Source organism: Eulemur rufifrons, chromosome 17 (assembly GCF_041146395.1).
Source record: "Eulemur rufifrons isolate Redbay chromosome 17, OSU_ERuf_1, whole genome shotgun sequence".
NCBI classification, from domain to species: Eukaryota; Metazoa; Chordata; class Mammalia; order Primates; family Lemuridae; genus Eulemur; species Eulemur rufifrons.
The window spans coordinates 54,489,462-54,509,119 of NC_090999.1; the positions used below are offsets into that span (position 1 = coordinate 54,489,462).

The following is a 19,658-nucleotide window of genomic DNA, read 5'->3' on the forward strand; positions in this document are numbered from 1 at the left end:
GTAGACCGTCTTCTTCAGAGCCAGTCGACATTAGGTTGTAGATATCCATCTGGAGGTATGGTCTTCAGATTTATTGATCAATAATAGTATCTCAGGGTTGATGTCTTAAGTACTTTGTATACCATCCAATGTTGCTTCCCTTAGGACATTTTCTGATTCAGAGGTTTCTCAAGATGGTCTTAAATGGACTTCTACTAGGGTAAGTGTTTAACTTAAATGAAAGGCTATAGCATTACTTGCATTATTACAAAGTGTGTGGACGGTTTAAGATAACTCAAAACTGATCCTTTGCATGTTATTGAGCATATGTCTCATAAAAATAGATTGTAACATACATACTTTCTCACATAATTGAAAACTGTCTTGCATTAATTTTTCTACTCAAAATGACTAGACAAATATATAACATTTTAAAATTTTGGGATAATAATTATGAAAATATTTATTAGCAAGACTTTTAAATTAACTATTTGTGCTGTATTAGCTAGGTACACTTGGTTGGGAATAATTGAACCTGACCATCATAAACAGAAAAGGACTTTTTGAAGGGTAGATCGTAGAGTCAACTGAGGAAAGTAGAATGAAAAGGTGAGGGAAAGTCTGCCTCCCTTTGGCTTTAGTGATGGGAAATTGGGGCTCTCCCTTCCACTTATTTTAGAATTTCTTTCCCAAATTGGAAGCATGTTTGGATACTGAGAAATCAAACATCCACTATGTGGTTAATGCTATGGATTTATACAAGTATGAGAGTTTTTTAAATATAAATGCAAAACATTTAATCAATGAATTTTATTATGACTATTCACTCTTTATTCTTAGAATTGTGTTAATTGCTCTAGAAATAATGTTGAACTTTCATCTGTTTGTCCATTTGAAAATATTCATGCATAAGCCATGAAGATGTTTCTGAAATACAGAGATAAATAAAGGAAATCAGAGATAGATGATGCTCTCAAGGAGCTTACAGGCTAGTGAAGGAAACAAGACAGGTCTGAAATTCCCTTTAACAAGTACAATGTGTTGTACAAGGACCATAATAGAGGTAGAAGTTGGCACCAAGGCTCGGAGAGCTGCGATTACCTTGAACTGGAAGGATCAAGAGAGGCCTTGGCTGGACGTGGGATTTGTCCATGCAATGATGGGGGAAAGGACAAGCCAGGCCTAAGGAGAAAAACAAGAAAGAGAAAATTCTAGATACTCGTAGGTTAGGCAGTGTTGGTGGAGACTAGTAGTAACAGCAACACCACCACCACAAGTAACATGTGCGTGTCACTTTACAGTTTACAAAGAACTCCTGTATACAGAGACAAATACAATGTAGTGGTGAAAAACACAGGATCTAGAGCCAGAAAGCCTTGGTTCTGATTCTCAGCCCTGCTACTTAGTGCCTGTGTGACCTTGGCAGGTTATTGAACTTTTACGTTTTCTTTCTTTCACCATCTGAAAAAAGTTTGAGATAATAATACCTATTTCATGGAGTTCTGAGGATTGTGAGCTTGGCACTTGGTATCCTTTAGTGATGCTAGCTGAGTTCTGTGCCTTGAGCCTCACGATAACATTAGAAGGTAGGAACTGTTATTTTCCTCATGTGCAGACATAAAAACTGCGTGCTCAGATGGGTTAAATGAAGGGTACGTAGAAAGCTATGGAGTTGGGACTCTGTAGCCCATTTTTAACTACATGACACTTTCATCCAAATAACTGAAATTTAAGAAACATATGAGTTAAATTAATTAATTGACATTATGTATAAGTAAAAAGAAGTTGCCACAATCTGTATTTTTGGGATTTCATTTAGATTTCCTGAGATTAATAAAGATACAAAGTGCTAAAATGTTTGTAGGAATAAATAAAAATTGCAGAATTAGCCAGCACAGTAGCTGATATGAACATACATGAACAATTACACTCATTTCATATCACAATATAATTTTCTCACTGCAGCAGAAATGAATTTTCTCCTTTGGTGGAGCTTCATCTCTGCCTTACTGTGGAGTATGACATGAATTTTTATATCCTTCAAAGTTCTGTTGAAGACAATATATTGAATAATGACATATTTCACTGTGAAAAATCTACTCTTTCCTATTGACCACATCAGAATATTATTCTTAAACTTATTCTGAATAATTTATTCTCCTTCTAATCTTCATTTTAGGAGTTAAAAAATTTTAGTGAAACCATGCACAATAAGGATAAAGGTGGCTTCAGCATGCTTGCACTAGCGTTAGGTAGTGCTAGTGAAATATCTCATGCTGTTATTGGATTCATGAAAACTAATAGCCCTGAGAAATTTAATTTAGAAAGCTGCACATTTTGAGTAATATATATATTACTTGACACGTGGGTTATTATTCAATTGAAAGATTTTATATGAAAATGTTAAATTAAATGCTACTGGCAGTTGCTAAAGATTGTACTTTTTAATTATTCTATTTTTCACCTACTATCTCTTCTTCTTTTGTCACTGACATTTTAGATTACTGACAGAACATTCCTTTAGTTTAAATGTGTATTATCATTGCAAGTGATATAGGCACATAGTAGGCACTCAATGAATACTTCTTAAATAAATGAACCCAATTTGCCATGCTCACTTTGTAGGTTCTTGCTGAAATTATTTTGGCTTCTACTTCACTTTTTCAAGTATTCCAGGGATTTTACTGGGCTTCTCAGCCTCAATGTGATTAATGAGATTCCTAAGCATGTTAAAATTGGTGTATCAAGTATCTTGAGTCTGAAACTACGGAGTTGTTGATTGAGCATGCTTATGTCTCCTGTGACTGAGGCCAGACAGAAAATATATACTCTCTGAAAATTTCCGATTGAAGATAATTTGACGTGAACATGCAGGTACATAATAATGTGTTTCATGTACTTAACCAAGTATTTATGCCCGTATTTTAATTTTAAGTTAAAGTTTTGAGTCTTCAGTTTTTATAAATAGATGGAATGTACAAAATTCTTCAAGTTTCTGCTTTATTTCTATGATGTGGTTCTTTAAATGTTTGGTACCCAGTTCAGTTGTTTCAGTAGGATTTCTAAAGACTCCATTTTATTTTTGAAATAATTAGACTCATGATCATATTTGCATGCATTTTAGGTATCAGTGGTGTATGCCAGAGTTTTGAAGATATTGATGATTAGGTCAATTTGGGGGGGGAGGGGGTATAAAACATCTCAAAAACTAACTTATGCTTGTCTTTGATTGTGAAGATGTGAAGTGTGATGGGGTAAACCAAAGATGAAGGCTTGGGTAAGAGAACCTACGTCATATCTCATTAAATCATTGTTGTTGTAAAGACTAAGCTATATTTACACAGATCTTTTACAGTGTAAATGGTCAGCAGAAACTGGAGAGATTCACAGAGACACAGAGGAAAAGCAAAATTGTAGACTTGCCAACCATACTGTGATTACTCAACAATGCATTTGGGAACTGCTGGTTTTGAAATATCTTTTAGTCCTTGTGGCTAAAAGTTGGCAGATGGTTACCCATCAAAGGTGAATTTGTCTTGAGATGACAAATCATTTGGAGCCAAATATAGGGAATAAAATGAGCATAATTGTTTTTTCCTTTGTTTAAAACCTATTTGGGACCACAAAGTAATTAGTTCCTTGTCTGGCTCTGAAGGCAATTTCAAAGGAGCAGTTCTATTGACAGCATTACAGCATTGTTGGAATAAATATCTGTTGAATAGTTAGGTAACCTCAATAGATAACTATTTAGAAAAACAGTGGTCTTTTGAATATTTAAGACCTGATATGCTTGTTCTGAACACTCAAATTCTAAACCTTATAGTCCCACCAGGCCTATCATGCCACCAGCAGGGGGTGCCAAACATAGAACCTCAAGAGATGCTGAAGAGTCTGGGCATGTTGACTTATGCCTGTAATTCCAGCACTTTGGGAGGCCTGGGCAGGAGGATTGCTTGAGGCCAGGCATTCGAGACCATCCTGAGCAACATAGCAAGACCACATTTCTACAAAAAAAAAAAAAAAAAAGGAAAAATTAGCCAGAGGTGGTGGCGGGCATCTGTAGTCCCAGCTACTCCTGGAGGCTGAGGCAGGAGGATCTCTGGAGCCCAGGAGTTTGAGGCTGTAGTGAGCTATGATTGCACCACTGCACTCCAGCCTGGGTGACATAGCAAGATCCTATCTCAAACAAACAGACAAAAAAGATGCTGAAGAGATTTTTGCAGTGGCCCTTGATATATAGCCAAGATATGGGCCTGTAAGGAGCAAATATTTTGATAACGGAATTATAATTGCTTTTTGACCTTCCTCAGTTTTCCTAAAGGAGTTAGGTTTTGGAAACTGGAAACTAGTTTGGAGAGGCTAGTCATGGAGGTCACAACTATACAGTTAGGCCGTCTCAATCCCAAGCAAAATAGCCTTTAGAAGTATCATCTTTACACTCTGTTATGTACCAATTTTTCTATCAGTTTCTTCATTTGAAGAGTTTACTCTTAAAACAGTGCCCTGGTTATAAAGAATCAGAAAAACACTCAAGTTGGTTCAGAAAATTGGGTTGAGAGGAAAATAGGGCTTATTATGAAGAAAACGGCAACTCACAGAAATAAAGCTTGGCCAGGCCTCATTGGGACTGCACCCAGGGACTCCACTGAGGTAGATACTTTCCTGGCCTCTTGTCTCTGCCCTTCTCTATACAGCTACACTCTTCTCTCTCTGCAGGCCAGCTTCTGCTACTTACTTCTGACCTCTGTGTCCCCATAACTTGGGCTTGTACACGGCTATGGCACCAGACTTGGTCTCCATTTTGTACCATCTTATAGGTCCAGCATTGCCCGTGTTGATCTAGGTCCTGGGAATATAGCAGGGAACCAAACAGTCAAGGCTCCTGCCCACATGAAGCCCACATTCTAGGTGCAGGAAACCCCCCCCCCCACCAACTGGCACATAAAGAAAACAATAAAATAATATCAGAAAGTGATGTATCCAATGAAGATAGTAGCATTTGTGTTTCGCTTCAAACTCTTGGGAGAGATACAGAATGCAATCCTTGTCAAACCTAAGTTAGATGATGCCACTCCTCTCCTGAAAACCCTGCAATAATTCCTCATTTCAAAAGTCAACATCCTTCCTAGAAGAAAATATAGGAGTGAATCCTCATGATCTTAGATTAGGCACAGGTTTCATAGATATGACACCAAACACACAAACAACCAAAGAAAAAATAGATAGATTGGACTTCATCAAATTTAAAACCTTTTGTGCCTAAAAGACACCATCATGAAAAAGAAAAGATAGCCAATAGAAATGGAGGAAATATTTGCAAATATATATTTTTAATAAGGGACTTGTATCTAGAATATATAAAGAACTCTTGCACTTCAGTAATAAGGTAAGTAACCCAATTAAAAAAGGACCAAAGGATCTGAATGGACATTTGTCTAAAGAAGATAGTGACCAATAAACACATGAAAATATACTCAGTGTCACTTGTAATAAAGGAAAATGAAAATCTAAACCATGAGATACCACTTCACACCTGCTGGGATAGCTATAATTTAAAAATAAAGATAATATTAAGTATTGGGAAAGATGTGGAGAAAGCAGAATCCTCATTTAACTGCTGGTGGGATGTAAAATAGTGTAGCCATTTTGGAGATAAATCTGGCAGTTTCTCAAAAGGTTAAATATAGAGTTGCCACATGATGCATTAATCCACTCCTAGGTGTATACCCAAGAGAAAAGAAGACATATGTCTATGCAAAAACTTGTACATGAATGTTCATAGCATCTTTATTCACATTAGCCCACAAGTGGAAACAACCTAGATGTCCATCAATTGATGAATGGATAAACAAAATGTGGCATATAATACAATGAAATGTAATTTGATTATAAAAAGTAATGAAGCACAGATACATGCTACAACATGGATGAACCTTGAAAACGTTATGCTAAGTGAAAGAAACCAGTCACAAAAGACCACATACTGAACGATTCCATTTATATGAAACACACAGAATAGAGAAATTCGTAGCATCAGAAAGTAAATTAGTGGTTTCCGAGGACTGGGGAGGTTGGGTGGGGACAATGGAGAATGACTGCTCATGAGTTTGGGTTTTTCTTTTTTCCTTCAGGTGATGAAAATGTTCTAAAGCTGATTGAGGGGATGGTTGTACAACTCTGAATATCGTTGAATTGTACACTGTAAATGGGTCGATTGTATCTATGTGAATTATATCTCGATAAAGCTGATGTCTTTAGGTTTTAGTGACCTGCACATAGTGCTAGTGACCCCCTTTCCCCCTTCCCCACCTTGGCGGTCTTTCCACTGGTTGGTCCCTCTCCCTGGAATACCCTGCCTCCCAGTGTTTGCTCACAAGTCGCTTTCTCACTGAAGTCTGAAATTGCAGATCCACCCCTGGCTGGCACTCCTTAGTCTGCTCTACTTTTTCTTTTTACCATAGTATGTGTTGCTCCTTGACATACTGTATAATTTACTCATGCACTATGTTCATTGTTTATCCCTTTCCCCCTGCTAGAATGTAACCTCCATGGAAACAGAGACCATTGTTTTGGTCACTGATATATCACAAAAGCTTAGAAGAAAATACCTGGCATATAGTGGGTGCCAAATTATATAAACATCTATTTCTAAAATTCTTATCTCATTACTCCAGAGAGAATCTTGATGTGGTGGAATACTAGTTCTTTTGACTTGAATTAAAACAGTTATTTTTCACTTTGACTTAGTAATTTCACTCCAAGGAAGTTATCAAAAGAAAATAATTCAAAAGAAGAAAAATTGTTTTGGCTTAGTTTGTGACTGTGTTGTGCCAGGTACTGTTTCAAAGCTTGTAATAATTTAGATGACCAACAGCAGAGGAATACTTAAGTAAATTATGGTACATCATATTAGTACAATATCACATAACCAGTAAAATCATCATGATGACTTTCTTCTAGAATCTCTTTTTTTTTTCCTTAGAGATGGGGATCTTACTATGTGTCCCAGGTTGGACTCAAACTCCTAGGCTCAAGCAGTCCTCCTGTCTCTGCCTCTCCAGTAGCTGGAATTACAGGCATGAGCCACTGCACCTGCATGACGATGACTATTTGTGTGGGAAATGTTTATATCATAACACTGAGTGGGGAAAAAAACACAAATTTTTATACCATTAATTTAGCAAATCCTTGACCACCTCCTATTGTGGGTCAAACCCTGACCCAGGTGCTGGGATACATACAGGAACAGTAATAATCAAGATCCCTGCCCTGCCAGGGCTTGCATTCTAGTTGGCAAAGGCAGGAAATGATTAATGTATAAACAAGTAAGATAATTCCAGAGAGTGATACTTGTCACGAGAAAAGTACAACAGGCAAAGGATTAGGTTTGTATGAGCATGTGGTGGGACAGAGTTGCCATCTTGATTGAGGGCGGATTCGCAGGGAAGAATGGCAAAAGCGGGCCCATCAGCAGGGCCTGGAGTACCCAAATGTTTGGATTTTATACATGGGAGGATCCAGAGCATGGTGCTCAATAGAGGAAAAGTTAGATTAGATTTGTGTTTGAGACGAATGGGGATGGGGACCGAGCATTCCGGGCTAGAGGACTGACAAAGGGTATTGTTGGAGACTTGAATCTTGAACTCCAGTGCAGTGGGAATGGAGTGGCGAGCACAGCTTCCAGAGAGATTTAGAATATAATAACAGGCCGTATTTTTCATTATGAGATAGGTTGAGAAAGAGAGAGGGATCTAGAATGACTCCTGGGTTTCCGGTTTTGCAGCATGTGTGGGAAACAGAGAAAAAAGCTTGATAGGTTTATATGGTGAGTTTGTTGTGTATTTTTTATTATTAAAAATATTTTTATTACTATAATGTTTAGAATCAAGTTGGGACACATAGAAATGCATTTCTACTAACTGCTCTGTTTTTATTAAACGACACATAAAGAGCCTAAATATTGCTAATGTGGTACTGTCTTTTACAAAAACTAGAAAAGAGAAGACCATAGGAATTCTTCATTGTTTAAAAAATATGTATTTTCATGACATAAGTAGAAGTACAGTCGATTTTATGTTTGGAACTTACATTTAACTCCTTCTGATTGTCTGTTATTTTAGGTTAACCAGATCATTTTTTAATTCCTGTATTCTAAGGTGTTCAGTTTTTTCACTAGATTTGGTGGTGTCTGAAAACTTACTGCACATACTCTCAATTTTAGTATCAAATCTGATGAAAATTCTATAACATTTGTTCTGAGTCTCTCCACATTGTTGCTAGGCTGCTTATTACTGCATTTTGTATGAATGTTTCCAGCAGAGTATGCAGTTTTTTTGACAGTGGTAATATCCAAACCATTTTACTCCATATTTAGATTGTTGACTGAAATATCTTAAGGAATAAAATTAAAATCATTACTGATTACCAGATATTAAACCCAGCATTCTTCTCTAGGTCTGCAAAGCTTTCTCTGTCTTAGAGGAAATAAAGTTTAGGAAGGCATTCTTTCATTTATCATTATTCAGTAAATATTTATAAAGCATCTGCAATGCCTCTGCCCTCAGAGGCAGCATGAAATAGCAGGAAGAGCACTGGTGAGTCCTGAGATCTGGATTCTGACTTCAGTTCAGAGGTGAACTGGCTACAAAATTTGCGCAGATACATATTTCCCAAGACCTTGTTTGCCTTATTTATAAAATTAGTAGTTATACCAGCTCTAACATTTTGTTGTCCTAATACAGGCATTTGATTTCTTCTAACTTTGACATGTAAAAATTATTTTAAAAGCATGTCATGTTTTCATAATTTGATTATTTAGTTTACTGTTTGACACTGAAGTATGTAAGGTCTTATTTGCCTCTTCCAACATCAGTATATACACACACACCGAGACACACGCACATGCTTATTTTGAGGATGTGTAGTGCTTCTCTTAAGAACAGAGTTTGGCCCTAGTCTGTAAATGTGTTCAGAAAACAATATAACACACATACTGAAGGCAGCTTGTTTTTAACTTGTAGCTAAACATGACATTCAAATGTTAATTGGATGAATAAATCTTGTTCATTTTACAGACATCGAAATGTCAATGGAATAAAACTATTTATCACAAGATAATGGTCTCCTGCCACCAGATAAATGCCAAGATGAAGATACTTATTGAAAATGTATCAAAATATTCTATTGCTATTTATTGAAAATAAAGGTTGAGGAAAAGTTCAACTTTTCAGGTCAAACATGAGAAATGCCCTACGTATGGTGTTTGTATATTACTATATCAAAGACAATGTGCATGGTATAGAAACATGGGAAAATTCTAAGAAATAACAGTCTAGAAATGAATCTTTTAGCTTTGAGAACTATTGAAATAGTGAAGTGGGGACTGGGAGAAGATACCTAATAATCACTGTGCTCTTATTGTATGCCTAACACAGTCATGGATGTGTTCACTAATGTGAGCTTCACAAGAACAAAATTTGAAAAGGATTATTGTCCTCATTTTTCAGGTAAAGTTATTTAAAATAAGTTGCAGTCACACAGAGAGTAAGTACCAACACCAGGATTTAAACTTAGCCTGGACAGAGGCATTGCAAATGCTTTTTAAATATTTACTTAATAATGATAATCTAGTGCTCTTTCCCCAACACCCTATGTTTCTACTTATACTCTATGTATCTGAATAAAATGCGTTTTGGTTTTTTGGAGTTCTTGAATAGATTATTTTGTTGCATTTGATGACCAAATACTTCTTTGGATCTAACGATTTAGTACACGATGTGTTTTCTTTGAGTGATACCATCCATTTGCCTAAGGAAAAGAGAACACCCTTAAGTCTTGAGGACTTGATAGCTCTGAGTGGGCCAAGTAGTGCTACATTCTAGCATTAAGACATTTTCTTTCCAGCAGTGTGTGGTTTGAAATCTTTAGGTAATGCACTCTCTCTCTGCTTTCTTTTCAGAACTTAGATACCTATTTTTGCACTTATCTTGTGTGTACTGTAAGTGCCATGGTGGTCTTCATAAAATACATTATTTGGGTGGTTACAGAATAGAGATAGGTAATCAAAACCACTTAAACAAATAAAAGAAGAACTATTGTTCACCAAAACTCTTACTAACCTCTTCATACCAACCCCTTCTCAAGTCCCTTCACCCCCCACAGCCCCATTTACACTGGGTGCTAATATCTCCTCTGGACTGTCAGCAAACTGCAGTTTTCTTTGGGTAGAGACCACTCTCTACCTAGTTAGTATTTTAGTTATTGATATACTTGTCATAGTTTCCCCAGTGGATGATAGGCTCCTTACCAGGAGAAATTGTGTGTTTTCCTTCTATTTTCCACGGTACCCAGCAGAATGATTTGGACATTACAAGTAATCAACAAGAGAGGGAAAGAAGCGTGAGTATGGACTCTTTGTTTTAAGGACTCGAGGAAGTATTAAGACTTTAGAGGTATCCATACTGCACCCTTGTGAATATGGGAGTCTATTTGCCTGGTCCTTTGCCTGTGCTTTTAAAACACATTTGGATTTTATTTATTTTGTAAAATTCCTAGAAACAATGAATGAGCAGATAATTTAAATGCTAGATGGATACAAAGGAGAGAAGCTTGAATGTTTGAATTTTCCTCAGGAAGAAAATAGTAATTAACATAGCACTCCCTAGATATATAAATAGCGTGTGCACTACTAAAGATTTTTTTAAAAAGTCATAATATTCTTCCAGTATTGACACCACTAGATTGACACCAAGCCCCATTGTGTCATATGGATTACTAACTCAGTCTTTACCATGCACTTTCACAGATGGGAGACCTTTGGCTCTGAAGGACATATGGGAAGGAGTCCATGAGTGCTATAAGACGCGGCTGCTACAGGGACCATGGGACACTATCACCCAGCAGGTTAGAGTGTATTGTCATTTTATTATATGCAATTCTTTCTCTCTGCTCTTGTTGTCATCTAGTTCCCGCTCCCTCACTCTTTTTCCTATTTCACTCTGCTACCTCCTTACAGATTTCAGCTCAAGACGGTTTCCTTAAAAACACCTTCCCAATCTCAGTCTTGGTTTAGCCTCTCTGTTATAAGCTCTCATAGTACCCTGTAATTTTCCTTGATAGTGCTTACCATAACTTACAATTACATATTTGGATAATTTTTTAAAATTAATGTCTGTTTTTTCCACTATACAGATGCTTCTTGACTTACAATGGGGTTACATCCCGTAAGTTGGAAATATTAAGTCGAAAATGTATTTAATAGACCTAACCTACCAAATATCATAGCTTAGCCTAGCCTACCTGAAACATGCTCAGAATGCTTACATTAGCCTACAGTTGGGCAAAGCCATCTAACACGAAGCCTGTTTTATAATAAAGTATTGAATAGCTCATGTAATTTATTGAATACTCTACTAAAAGTGAAGAACAGAATGGTTGCATGGACACTTGAAGTATGGTTTCCACTGAAGCAGTTGTATCATTTTTGCACCATTATAAAGTTGAATATTTGTCAGTTGAACCATCCTACATCTGGGACCATCTCTACTGTTTGCTCCATGTGGGAAAACTGTGTCTGTTTCACTCTTCATTATGTATCTCACACCAGCATAGTACTTATAGTAGATGCTCAATAAAAATGTATTAAGTAAAGGAAAATAGAAACTAAGTTGGTAGATATACTAAGAAATAGATGATTTAGCTTATGTCATCTATAATGTTTCCCAGTTTTACTCATAGGTGCATTTGCAAAAAAATGAACTTTTGATTAATACTAAGTTTGCAATAGTGATTTGCAAAAGTGGAGAAAATAGATCTGCAAAAGTAGATAGAAAAAGTAGATTTGCAAAAATAGAGAAAATAGATCTGTCAATCATATAAGTCATCATTACTGCCTTGCTAAAATCAGCAGTTAATTATTTTAGAAATTTAAAAATACTCATCACCTTGCAACCAATCATGATCTCCTTAAAAATAATTTTTACTTATATTAAAAATCTTATTTTTTACAAATAAGCTTAATGAAAACTTCCTTTAAAAATGACTTTATCAGCCATTAGAATTTTTATGCCCTCTCATGTGTTTGATCGTAATGACAGTTTACCTCCCAATCAACATAAGAGTCCTTAGCATCTCATAAGCAGTTCTCTGACAATGACTGCAAGTGACCATTTTCTAGATTTTAATTGAGGACAAAACTAGCTTTGAGTATGTGTATCTTGCACACTGCCCTTCAAATTAGTCTTTTCCTTTTTTCTTCCCACTATTACCCTCCTAGATCAAACGCTGTGACCTCACCTACAGCAATTAGTAAAGCCTCTTATTGCCAATCTTCTGCTCCTTTCCTCCTTGCCTCTTGTCACACCTTCTTAACCACCGCTGTAAGTACTTACCCATGCTCAGACCTGTGATCACTCTCCAAGGGCCCAAGGGATGTGGTCTGAATGCCTTGCCTGGGCACCAGTGACTGCCACTTCCTGGCTCCAACTTTCCCTTTATCTTCTACCCCTCCACTCTACACAGCTCTTGTCAAACATGGCTGTTCACTTCCCTGTACCCATCCTACGCAGTTTGTTCTTGGAATTTTTTCAGATTTAATGCCTTCCCTCTTTGTTCTGTCTGTATATTTCCTACCTGTTCTCTTATGTGCTCCTTTCTCTGAAATCATCTCAGCTCACAAAAATGGCCCCCTGTGAAATTCAAGTTCTGTAGACCAGGCATAGGTGGTTGCTATGAAGAAGGGTAATGTGATACATAAGCAAATCAGCCCTAAAGATTTTTGGCAAGAACATTTTATTTTATGCAATCTATTTTAGATTAACCTTTAAATATGTCAAGGTAAATGGTAAGAGCTTCAACTTCTTCTGTCTTATATATGACCACAAGCTGTCCAAAAATTTATATTGTAGAGGCAAAATCCACAGGACCCAGGTTTGGTTGTAAGAGTCAAGGAAGATGGCAAAAGACAGAGGAAGAGAGTATCCAAAAATATATGTCTATTTAACTTTACACCTTTTTCTCAGCCCCTTCTCAATTACATTTTCCATTATGCACCAGAGCCCAATTCTTATCCTTTTCCTTCTCTGTCCAGCCCTATCATTATTCTCCTCAATGCAGGCCTACGTAGCACAATTTCTGGTGGTCTGTGTCATTTTGTATTTTAATTCCACATGTTTCTGTTCTGACTCATGATATAGGAACAAGATTTTGAATTCAACCGAATTTTCTTAGTTTCCTAAGATGATGTTGCCAATAGATTTCTTTCCGTTGACAGAACTCCCAAGTTGTTAAACCAACCAAATGAACCAATCTGTACATTGATTGTTTTTAATAGAACTGACTGTCTTTCAATTTATAGGCATTTGAGTGTCACACAGACAGCCTATTAAGTACCATCTTTCTCCTACCTATCATAGTATGGTAGTACAGATCAAATCCTATCACAATAAGCATTACAATTTTTAACACCAAAACTGAGGCTCACTTAATAGGAGGGAATTTGATATAACTGAAGTATACAGAACTGTAAAATTTAGATGGTCCTTTGGCATTTGTCTTATTGGGATTTGATCTTTAGACAGGTATCCCACTTTTAATAACAATCATTATTTAAGCTTTAGAATTTAGAATTGCTCATCACAGTGCATGTCTAGGCATTAAAGACCAAGCAAGGGAAAACTCATTTGTAGCCATTGCACTACGAGACGTTTGAAAGTCATCATGGATATTTCCTTTGCAAGTCTTGGCTTTTAATCCCAGATTGTTTTATAGGTTGGTATTTATGTCCTCTTCTTTGTTTGAGATCTTTGGGAGAGTGGGTCTTCATTTTTGTAAGACCTCATATAGAGAAAAAACAATGTGTCCTCAGTGGGAGGGAGGGGCGAGAATATGCTATAGCACTAGGGAAGAATGAACTGATGGAATGTTGCTGGCATCGGATAGTAGACACTGTTGTGCAGAATTATACTAAGGAACCATTAGCTTGCAGTCTGAACGTGATAATAATATGCTGTCCTCCAGAGTGGCTTAAAAACAAAAGCAGCCTTTGCATAATATAAAATGCATTTCACTTCATTTTCAGGACTGATTGTGCTCATATAGTTTCTTGCTCTTCATATTTAGTAATCACACTTCTGTTCTCTCAGCATTTGTCTTGATGATAAGGACCTGTTCATGTCAGACATGAACCCTCTCTTTTGAAGACAAGCCACTCATGAATCTCATACATTTGATTATGGTGATTACCTACCTGCTTTTATCCAACGGACTACCTTTTATCTCAACCCTGTAGCCTAATAAAGAACTTCTGAAAGAAAGTTGACAGATACCTAGGTTGGATCTGCCTAAATTGGTATAGTGAATGTTATAATAATGATCACTGGAAGGTGTGGCCCCTTTTAGGCCAAGAATTCCTGTGATCTTAGCATAGCCTAAAGTCAAAAGATAAAAAAGCATACCTTCAATTTTACTTGAAGATGTACATGTTTGTGGGTGTGGAGTGGTCAGATAAGTGATTTTTTCATACTTCTTTTTTAAAACTTTGTATTATGGAAAATTTTAAACACAAACAGAAGTAGAGGTAATAGTATAGTGCACCTATTAACTCATAGCAATCTTATTTTTTGGTATCTCACCCAGTCTGGAACTTTTTGAAACAAATCCTAGATATCATTTTATCTAATCCATAAATATTTAAATAAGTGTCTTTAAAAGGTAAGGGCTCTGCGTGAATTTTTAGAGCAGTTTTATTAATAATAGCCCCAAATTGAAACAACCCAGATGTCCTCCGGTGGGTGCATGGTTAAGCAGACAGTGGTACTCTCACCATGGAATAATACTCAGCCATAAAAAGGAACCAGCTATTGATACACTTAACAGCCTGGATGAATCTCCAGAGAATTATGCTGAGTGCAAAAAGACAGTTCCAGAAGGCGTCATAGTGTATGATTCCATTTCTAAAACAGTTTTGAAATGACAAAATTATAGATTAAACAACAGATTTGTGGTTGCCCAGTGCTAGAGGTGGGAAGGAAATGGGTATGGTTATAAAAGACAACATGAGGGAAACTTGTAGCAATGAAAATACTCTGTACCTTCACTGAATCAGTATTAATAGCTTGGTTGTAATATTGTACTATTTTGCAAAATGTTACCATTGGGGAAACTGAGTAAAGGATATGAGGTATCTCTTTGTATCATTTCTTACAACTAAATGCGAATCTACAATTATCTCAAAATGCAAAGTTTAATTTAAAAAAGTAAGGAGTCAAAAAAACCCATAATTCTATTATCACAAATAAAATTGCTAGTAATTTCTTAATATCTTTAAATAAGCAATTAATGTTTATATTTCCCAAGTTTATATTTTTTATAGTTTGTTTGCATCATAATCCAAATAAGGTTTGCACGTTAACATGGTTAACATCTCTTAATACTTTTTGAATCTATATAGATTCTCATTCTTCCCTCTCTTTTTTCCTGGTAATTTTTTGTTGAAGAAACTGGTTGTTTATTCAGTAGTGTTTTGCATTCTAGATTTGTGTGTATGTGTGTGTCTAATTGTATGTCTGTGGTGTGTTTAGTGTGTTCGTCCATGTATTTTTTATAAACTGGTAGTTAGATGTTGAGGCTTGACCAAATTCAAGTTTGATTTTGTGGCAAGACTACGTCATAGGTGTTCAGGAAGCACATGATGTCTGGTTATCACTCTTTTTTGTCATCTTAGCAGCCATTGATAATTATTGCCCAGGCCCATTAATTCATTAGAGGTTGCAGAATGATGATGTTCTAATCTATCATTTATTATTTATTAGTTGGACTACTTCTATAATGACAAAGTTTCCCTCACCAGCTTAGTTACCTGAGATATACTTTGTATAGCAAAGGCAGGGTAAATGCTTGACTTTTTCCCCTTATGCTCAGCTTTCAATATAATAAGTTGATTCTCTAGCATCCTCCAAAGGTGACCAAGAACTTTTTTTTAATGTATCTTTATGAGTGCATAAATGTTTTATACATTTCAATTCATTGTAGTCCTCACCTTTATTGATATTCAGTTTGCCTAATCTTTGGCCAAAGTCTCTTTAAGTTTGGCTCCTGAGTCATTTTGATACGACCCACGTACAATAGCTTTGATGGCTTCCTTGTTTTGTGGTGTGACAAGTTATTGCACATTTGTGTTGTGCAATTTCTGCCCAGACTCGGAGTCAGCCATTTTTCAAGGAGGACTGGTTCCTTTGGGAAACCTTAGGGCCGTATCTGGGTGTTGGAGCCAGACAGAGTGGACTTGACTCTGTGCGCCACCACTTACCAGCTGTGTGCCCTTGGTCAAATTACAGTGACTCTGTGTCTTAGTGTGTTTTTCCATTAGAGATAATGGTAGCATCTACATAGAGTCAGTGAAAAGACTAAATAAATCAATATATGTAAAATACTTTGAACATTTCCTAGCATATAATAAGCAGTAAGTAAATATATTATGTAATCATCATAATCATAATCAGTATTATTATTTCCATGTAGATATAGTCACTTCAGTGATTTTCTCAGCCATTGATGATTAAACTGTGTGAAATTTAGGATTTAACCCATCCTCCCTTTTCACTCTGGAGTTGATGCTACACTGCTAGACCTTAGCCATATGCATCTACCCCAGGGTCTCTGTTTCAGCCCTATGCTGCCCTTTTCTCCTTGTCTCTCTCACCCTTCACCCCTCTTCTCTCTCTCTCTCTCATATCAAACTTTTGCATTCCAGGACCACATCCTGACTTTTGTGGGCCTTAGACGTATTTGCCTTCATGGGCTTCTTCCTCCTCATAAAAAAGCATTAAAAATTATATTTTGTAACTAGCTTTTTACAAAGATGACTGTAGTCATATTAAAATATTTTCTTTAACCTAAAAGTTTGTTATTTTCTTCTATTTTTAAAAGCAATTAAAATGTTTTCATGGATTCCTAAAGGTAAGTAGCCACTAGGTACTGTGCCTATTCTGTCTAATAAGTAAGTTGGCCTTGCTACATCCCACTCTTTTCTGCTAACACAACAGGGCTGCAGAAACCTCAGGTGGCTGTCTCCAGTCCTTTTGTGCCCAGACAAGTCTTGCTGCCATTTCTATTTATAGCTGCCTAAACATAATGATAATGATGGAAGGGACTTTTAAAACTGAGACTTGCCATGGACAAGACCCATTTTCTCTCTAGTCTCAAATTCCTAAACCATCAGAGATTCTATTGTGTTGCGTTGTTTTTTGCACATGCATGCACACACATGAGCACATGCACATACATACACACACACATGCTCCTTTTGGAAAATGGCCTTTCCAAAGTTGCCTTGTCTCCAAGCCCCTGCTTCATTTCTCAGCTCTGAGGGAGACAGTTGTGTATGAAACTCAACCTACATCTTATTGCCTTTTAAATATATTCTCTCTAACACTTGAACCATGTGCTTAAATTTGGAAACCAAGACTTGTGGGACTTTACTTTTTGATCCCATATGTCTAGGGAAGGCAAGTACAAGTAAACTAATGGGGTTGGATGGATAAAAGTGGGAAGAAACCCATTGATTATTTTTCCTCATTTGATCCCATTATGCTTGTACTGTGTAACAATCAGGTTAAATATTTGTAGGGCGTGGAATGGGGAGCCCATGCAATACACATTTTGCATATCCCAATACCACTGATTTCATTTTTAAAAGACTTTTGCATGCCTAAAAATTGTAAAAATATGATAATTAATTTCAGTGACTTTCATAATCTTTCCATGATAAATTTCTCAGGATTAAAAAAAATCAAGACACAACAAAAAACATAACTCCTTAGGTACCTTTTGGTGAATAGATTGCTTTTGACTCTCAGTGATGCAGGAAGTCACTGGTTAAGGATTCTTAAATAATGAAGCTTGATATGTTGCCTGGTGATTTATAATGATGGCTGATAAACTGATGATTTAATTGTGCTTCCTCTAGTAATAATCTTAAGTGCTCGAGTGAAGTTCCAGTGATTGGCTTTCTTCTGAACTCAGTCTCCCTGGAGTCTTTAGGCATCTCTTTTACACAACATCCGATAACTGACTTTTAACTGTTCCTATTTTAAATAATACAAATCAATTAAAACACACAGCTGTTTAACAAAACTTCTCAGTGTTGGTATAGGTCTCGGTGGGTATTTCCTGATGGCTCATAATGACATCAATTTAGTGCACCTGGTAGGATCGGTGTGAACTGGAAGTGGTTTAATTCTTAAATGACAAGGAAATTAAGAAGCTTTATGGATTGCTGCTGCTTCTTCAGAATCACTGCCAGGTCCTTTGCTGGCTTCCTTCATGGTGGAGTTTTATTTAAATGGGACTACAGAGATCATATGATTGTTTTTCTTGTAATTTGCTGCGCATTTGTTGAATCTGAGTTTCTAGGTATTAGTTCTGGGTATTAGTAAGTCACTTTAGTGGTCAAGTTTATGGCAGCACAGTAAATGTATCTATTTTGTGGGCTTTTTGTAGAAACTTTCCTGTATTTTAACAGTATTCAGTGATTCTACCACACTTTCTTGTCTTAGGAGGGTGGAATATACTCTCATTGTTTTGTTTTATCCTCATTTTGATATCTTTTGGTAATAATGACAATGCTATTTTTCTCTGTCTCAACGAGTAATTATTTTTTGATTGTCAGTCTATACGTGCATTGTGACTTTCAGTATTTATTGGGTGCTGATGTTGTGGGTACCAAACATCGCCAGAGTACTTCATTTTCCATATTCATTTTTTTATCAGTTCAGAAATGTCTGTTGTCATTCATACTCAACTATGCTTTTCTTGTTTGGGGAAAACAATACATTGTATAAATTTTGTTTGTTTCTTGGACTTTCCTTATATTAAGAAATACGTACAGAGCGGCCAGGTGCAGTGGTGCATGCCTGTGGTTCCAGCTACTCAGGCTGAGGCAGAGGATCACGTGAGCCCAGGAGTTCGAAGCTAACCTGGGCAACATAGCAAGAGCCCAGCTCTTAAAAAGAAAAAAAAGCTTATTTTGGTGTAACTGTGATTATTATCAGAAGTGCCCAGCAAACTCACTTAAAAAAGAAAAGAAAAAGTAGATGAAACTCCTTTCTCATTATTTTTGACTAATTTATTTTTCTTAAAATTTTTTTTTTACTTTATACCCTGCAGTATTTGCGGAAAGTCCTAACTGCGTATTAAATGCTATTTAGGCATTGGTATAACAGTACTTTCTCATCCAACTTTTACTTTCTAAAGTTTTATGTCTACTAACCACTATTTAAGTATTTTAATTAACTTGAATAAAGGTGGAGAAGATTTATTATGTGACTTCTATCTTATTAAATTAATTTTTAAGATGTTTTATTCCTTTTTAGTGAGAGTTTAAGATACATAGTTAACTAGGATATATTTCTTATAAATAACCAGGACATACTCGTATATTTGGGTTTTACTTCTTTAAGTTGAAGTTTATTTCACTAAATAATAAAAGACTGGTTAATGTTCTTTGTTGTGTGTATATCTGGTGGAGCAAAATATTACTTAGCTTTTTACCATTGAAGTTACACTTTTGACTCAGCACATACCTTGGATTTATGCAAAGACCTTCCTTAAAGAATTTCCCAGCATTTCATCGATCCTTGGGATTTCTATTTCTAAAAAAGGAGCAGCTTATAAATATAAAA

The 19,658-nt window shown here is 36.3% G+C and overlaps 1 protein-coding gene across 1 annotated transcript in view; it reads left to right on the forward strand.

The window, feature by feature from the left end:
• The window catches only part of ATG10 (autophagy related 10), a 228,269-nt gene that overhangs the window by 146,663 nt on the left and 61,948 nt on the right, over positions 1-19,658 (forward strand). Inside the window, exon 4 of the mRNA XM_069492512.1 lies at positions 10,784-10,881. Coding sequence (XP_069348613.1) covers positions 10,784-10,881 — 98 coding nt within the window. The remainder of the gene's footprint in view (positions 1-10,783; positions 10,882-19,658) is intronic.